This window comes from Rhagoletis pomonella, unplaced genomic scaffold (genome assembly GCF_013731165.1).
Source record: "Rhagoletis pomonella isolate Grant_MI unplaced genomic scaffold, Rhpom_1.0 Rhpom_scaffold_00002, whole genome shotgun sequence".
Classification (NCBI taxonomy): domain Eukaryota; kingdom Metazoa; phylum Arthropoda; class Insecta; order Diptera; family Tephritidae; genus Rhagoletis; species Rhagoletis pomonella.
Window position 1 is genome coordinate 2,443,988 of NW_023458556.1, and position 5,996 is coordinate 2,449,983.

Consider the following 5,996-nt stretch of genomic DNA (forward strand, 5'->3'; position numbering starts at 1 on the left):
ATCAGTTGAATCATATGAAAAAGGCCGAATTCTAGTGAAAGCTTTTAAGAGGGTGTCAGACGTGGCAAATTGAGAAATTTCAGAAAGCAGTTGCTTGAGCAGTCACACCTTGTATGTAAAGTGTCTTTCGAAAGAGTTTTATTCGGAGTTATTTCCGGAAGGCGAATTGCAGAGTGCTGTGCAGCACGACCAAGTTGAAATATATTTCCGACTGCGCGTTTTGAGTTGCAGTCACACCTTGCAACTTTCATTTCTGAAACTGATTACCGAAAAGTGACAGCAAGGTCTTCCTGTCTGTTCACACATGGAAATAAAATTTATCTTTCTCAATTTGACAGCGAATCGCGGGTGAAGGTTGTAAATATTGCCAAGTCTGACACGCTCTTTACTCTGCACCTCAAAAATAATTTACTTACTTGTTTTTTTTTTCATTTGAACATTGAGGTTTGTATGTGGTATATGAAGATCTCACCTCATTAATTTTTGGCTTTTCATGCAAATCGCTAGAAATCCTAAAATATACCTACACACATGCCATCAATAAAAAAAAATATTTCGACGTGCTAGAAAAAAACCAAAGATGCAGTTTAATTTAACATACTTAAATGATCAAAACAATAGCCTAATTAATGGGGGGAAATAAAATTTAAATTTCGCAGTCCTGTATAATTAGCGTAGAAATGCGAACTAAGGCTAGGAAGAAATCGCAGACGCTGTATCTGACGAAATGCTGAACGGAAGTATTGGAAAGAGAAACATGACGAATAGCTTAGGTTTTTGCTTCAAAACCTCACCCAGGCTTGGCTGAAGCTTTAAACAAAGCTTTAATATAACACTTCTCTTTCTACGTTCGACTCGGTATGTATTTACTTAGATTTTATTCACTGGGCTCCGGCCACAATGTGATAGCGGATAGAAAACAGTTTATCTGGGACATTTGGAGTTATTGCCGATCAGACAGACGATTTGCAAATTTTCAAACTCTTATAGAGTAAATTCAAACTAAACTGCTATACCGTATATTTTCATACATAGGATAATGTAAACATTAGTGGTATTCACCAAATTGAGCAAGTGGCCTGGCACTCTGCCAAAAGAGCAGACGAGCTCAAGCAACAGCTGTTGACAGCAGTATGTAGTTGCTTGAGCTGATCTGCTCTTGTGTCAGACTGCGTATGTATGTGCATACATATGTATGTGGGTTGTACTTTTGTTTCATTTGGATAACCTGCTTTCCAGTTTTGCTACGATCACGGTGTGTACGCCCGCAAAATAGATGTTAGACTTACAAGCTCAGCGTGTGTTAACCAGTTCCCTTATTGAAATGCGTTAATGAGCAACACGAACGAATGCGCATAATAGCGGTCCCAACCAGCTTGCCCGTGCCACTTATAATTATTGGTAACATTTGCATATTTGGGTCAGCATTTGCCGCAATTGATTGATTGACCTCTTCCACGTCTATGCATTTCGTTCGGCAAATACATACAGCGCAATCGAATATCTACATACATATGCATGTGTATGGGCATCTTTGGTAGCATTTCATAAATGCTGTTGAAAGATGCACGAAAAACACTGCTTATGCAATTTCATCGAATTCCGCCTCGACTAGAGTTCAAATGAATGGAATATAAAACAGATGGTAATCAATGGCATCACAATTAGTTTATCGCAAAGTTGCGGCACTTCAGCTTGGAAAAGTTTTCTGGATCTGTACCTCGGTAGGAAACTTCCAGCATGAAGGTATGTTGCAGGCTGGCGAGACTTGCATCAAAGTCTATAAAGATCACATCACTTTTGCTTATAGGTCCTTATCAGTATCTTAACGATGTTGGTTGCTTCATGCAACGCCGGATTTCTATTTGCCGCAAGTGGATTCTACGGTGGAGTTGAAAAAGACCTTAAAAGTTTTATTGTGGACGATGTGGCCGAAAAAGTGATTATTCCAAAACCGGTTTTGGGTGTTTCTAAGGTAATTAAGACATTCCCCAAAGTATATGCGGATTTTGATGAAATTAGTGGACGTACAGTGGTGCCCAGAGAAGTCATTGTACCAAAGCCATATTTTGGGGTTTCTAAGGTAATTAAAACATTCCCCAAAGTATATGCGGATTATAGTGATATAAGTGGACGTACAATTTCGCCCGGAGAAGTGCTTGTTCCAAAATCTGTTTTTGGAGTTCCTAAGCTAATTAAAACAATCCCCAAAGTTTACGCAAATCCGTATGTTTATAATGGACGTAGAGCCTTTGGAGACCTTTACGCGAAAGACACAGAGGTGACACCTGAAGTTAAAGAATCAGATACAGAAAGTGATGTTGGCCATGAAAATGACGGTAACGCTGTACAGCAAGAGGGTGAAACTATTAAACTTATTCTGATCGAAGACGAAAACAGCCCTCTTGAGGGTGGAGGGCAGGCGCACCAAGATATCAAAACTATTAAAGTGATTCGCGTAGCAGCGGGGCACGGTGGGAATGTCGGCAATGGGGGTCATAGTGGAGAAGGCGGAAATCAAGAAATAAAAGCAATTCAGGTGATTAACGAGGAAGGGCGAAGTGTTGATCATGGTGGCATCGGTACGCAAGCTGGTCCTTCCACCCGACATCATAACAGCCAATATGGCACATTTGGTGGCCATCGAGAAGTCCAAACGATTAAGGTGATTCAGGACTATAACCCTTATGTCGGGACGTACTATAATGGACCAAGCAATGGCAGCCAAAAAATCAAAATCATCAAAGTTAATTATGCTGGAGACGGGAGCACTGGACCTATTGTTTACGGAGGTCAAAAGGGTTATGGAAATTTCGACAACAAATTTTATCAAAAAAATTTAATTAAAGTGATTCACTAGCCGACCAATAGAAATGGAATCGATAAAATATCTTCTGGCTTGCGGCCTTAAATTATAATTTATGATTTTTTTTTTACTTTAAGTACTCGCAAACGAACTGAAGCAATACATAAATATTTAAATTATACTCAAATAGTTATAGTATGTAGTACATATGTAGAGTAAGTAAATAAGAATGAATTTACATAGGTAGTTCATTTAAATAAACTGTATAATTTAAATTTGACTTGGCCCCTTTTATGTTCGTAAAATGCCTGCGGTAGGAGGATTGAAGCAAATGCATATCGCACATTTGCGTCAAATATATGAATTTATATATACTCAAGTAGAAAAAATGAATACATATTTTGAAAAAGGAACTGATCGCGTATTCATTAATTTCCGAAAATCCCCTGAAGTCGAATGTATCGGCTTTAAATCAATCTAACAAATATCAAAAGACATCTATTCCTTGTTTTATGATTTTCATAAAATGATAGCACAGCAGTTGAAAGAGCATCGACTCTTGAAATTGCGCTGTAAAATTTGGAATTTTCTTGGAATTATAAAATAAAAATATCGCATCTCCGGGTAATCAGTCTTTTCTACAATTTTTAATCCTTTCGGAGAGTGCTTAATTTTTATTTACATACATGGTAGATATTTTATATGTATGATTATTGGTCCGATCATATTTTGAAAATGGAAACGATATTATTACCGGGAAATGACTAACAAACAAAAAATCGAACGGCGCGGGCTTTTTCCTTTAAATAATTCAAATCACTCAAGTAAAGGCATTCAAAGAATAAAAGATTGAATCTTTCGAATGAAATGTAGATCATTGGGTCACCAGAAGTTAAACAAAAATACTTTTATCTAACTTTGATCGATGAAGAAGAAAATGGGGGGGGGGGGGGGTGAAATAACACAAACGGCAATAAAACAAATTTGTGTTATTTCCCAATTGAATGTGAAATAACACAAATTTAATTATTTCATTTCTCGTTGAGCAATAAGACCAACTTTTAATCTTTGTTGGAAATAAAGCAAAACTCAGAGTTTGGTATTATTTCCCATTTAAAAGTGAAATAAAGCAAATTTTGCGTTATTGCCGTTTGTGTTATTTCACCAAAAGAAATTTGTATAGAATTTTTTAAATTCCTTCAGAGGGGCAAAAACCAGGATCTAAATGTATATATCTTGTCAGTCCGACTTTCTTCGACATACGTTTCAATTTCTTTGTCAGGTTTACTATATAGACTCTGGTTGAGATTGTTCCGATTACGAATACAGTTTTTTTTTGCCGAGTACCTTTCAAATCACTGGAATTAACTAAATTAATTAAGTAAACAAATATTTACTTACATTTTTCATTTTAAAATCACTTAACTTTGTAAATTTTTAAATTTAACGAACTTGTTTATTCAAATTATCGTCGACAAAAAATCCAACCATGTGCCACAATCATATGTTTTTGCAAGTTGCAAATTCTTGCTGGCAAAATTTTTTCCGGCTTGAATTTTTAACTTTTCTCTAAGAAATAAAACAAGTGAAATTTAGTTGAAACAGTTTAGCCGTTTTTAGCCGGTTTTTTTGCCAATTTAGCCGGTTGGTCCAAAAAGTTCTGGAAACACTGGTTGCTACATCAAACAGACGCGGTATACGTACACGTCGGTGAGTGTGGGCACCTTCCCAGTGACGTCAAGAATTGCCACATATTTACAACAAACACATTGTTTTTACATTAAGAACCACCGCGGCGAAAATCTCGGCTGTTCAGGCAGGACCGCATTGTATAAATTCGCCTTGCTACTGCAAAATAAAAACACAGTGCTGCTAATAATACTATACCTGTATTGTTGCCAGCTTGAATTATATGTAAAAACATTTGAATTTTTCATAGATAACTATTAAATAGCGAATTCCCCAAAATTCGCCACAACATATCATTCCCCAAACATTACCCACAAAAACTAAAATTTCCCCGAATTCGAGGAATTACCCACAAAAAGCAACGCTGCCCTAGCTCCTCATGGCAGATGTGTATGTAGATATGTGCATATCGCCAATCATAAATCTATCATCAAAAACTAATTCATTCAATAAGAAATTATCTGTGTGCATGAAACTCTGCCACAGATATTGTATGATATTCAAAAATATTTAATGTTTTTAAGCATTTCGTCTGAAAGTTACCAAAGAGAATAAAAGTTACCAATTTTGGTAACATTTTACCAAAGTTGCAACCGTGCACTCGGTCTCGTACTGAGCAGAACCCTTTTTTCTCTTCGCATGTGCTTTCTGTTTTGTTATCTGTCTTACAATAACAATTTAGAGAGACACATTTGATCGAGCGCACACAAAGCAACTGTCTGCCAACTGAGCAAACCACAAGAAGTGTATGAGAAAAGTGTATTTTTTGTTCTTGTGGTAAGCGGCAGGCGTTTGTATGTATGTATACATGTACGAGTGCACGGTTGGCTATTTTTCTTTGTTTATGAAAGTATATGTAGCTCACTATCTAACAAAAACCATGTAAATCAAAATTTCGGACTTTATACAAAGGTTATAAGAATTCGACGAATATTCATCAAAATTTCAAACTTTCTAATCAGATTTTTTACAATTTGGAGTATGCAGTTTCGTAGCCCATTAGATTTTAATGTGACAAAGTGCAAGTTTGAACTAGCTAGGATTTACCGTAGATTTTTAACCATCTCCCATCGATACCAAAATTTTTATGTGATATCTGTGATCGTTGATTGAGGAGGCGAGACTGAAAGTCGGTAATTTGATTTTTTTTAAAGGATCACCCTAATGTACTTATGTAAATATCGTTACTTTATAGAAATACGTTATCGAACATTTTTGTTTCTTTACAACGTATGTATACCAATTTATTAACACTAAAGTTCTTCAGTTGCCAATTTCTTCAAAACACTGGCCTTTAATAAACACTGAAACTAGTTTATTGAAGTTTAATAGTTTTTAAATTCTATTGGGTCCTTAGCGAGCAATCTAGCGACTTTTTAGAACGCTGAATTTCAAAAGAAAATAAGTTATAGCCTTTCTATATTAATATGTATGTTTGTATGTTTATAATAAATAAAACTCTTGTTACAACTTCTTTTATTTTCTTGCAAATACAATTTGT

The 5,996-nt window shown here is 35.9% G+C and overlaps 1 protein-coding gene across 1 annotated transcript; it reads left to right on the forward strand.

Annotated features, from left to right (window-relative positions):
* Window positions 1-1,246: 1,246 nt before the first annotated feature.
* On the forward strand, window positions 1,247-2,948 carry LOC118732474. Its single transcript, XM_036461606.1, has 2 exons — window positions 1,247-1,746; window positions 1,811-2,948. Exons 1-2 carry the CDS (start codon window positions 1,741-1,743, stop codon window positions 2,858-2,860), a joined length of 1,056 nt encoding a protein of 351 aa, XP_036317499.1. The 5' UTR covers window positions 1,247-1,740; the 3' UTR covers window positions 2,861-2,948.
* Window positions 2,949-5,996: the final 3,048 nt, after the last annotated feature.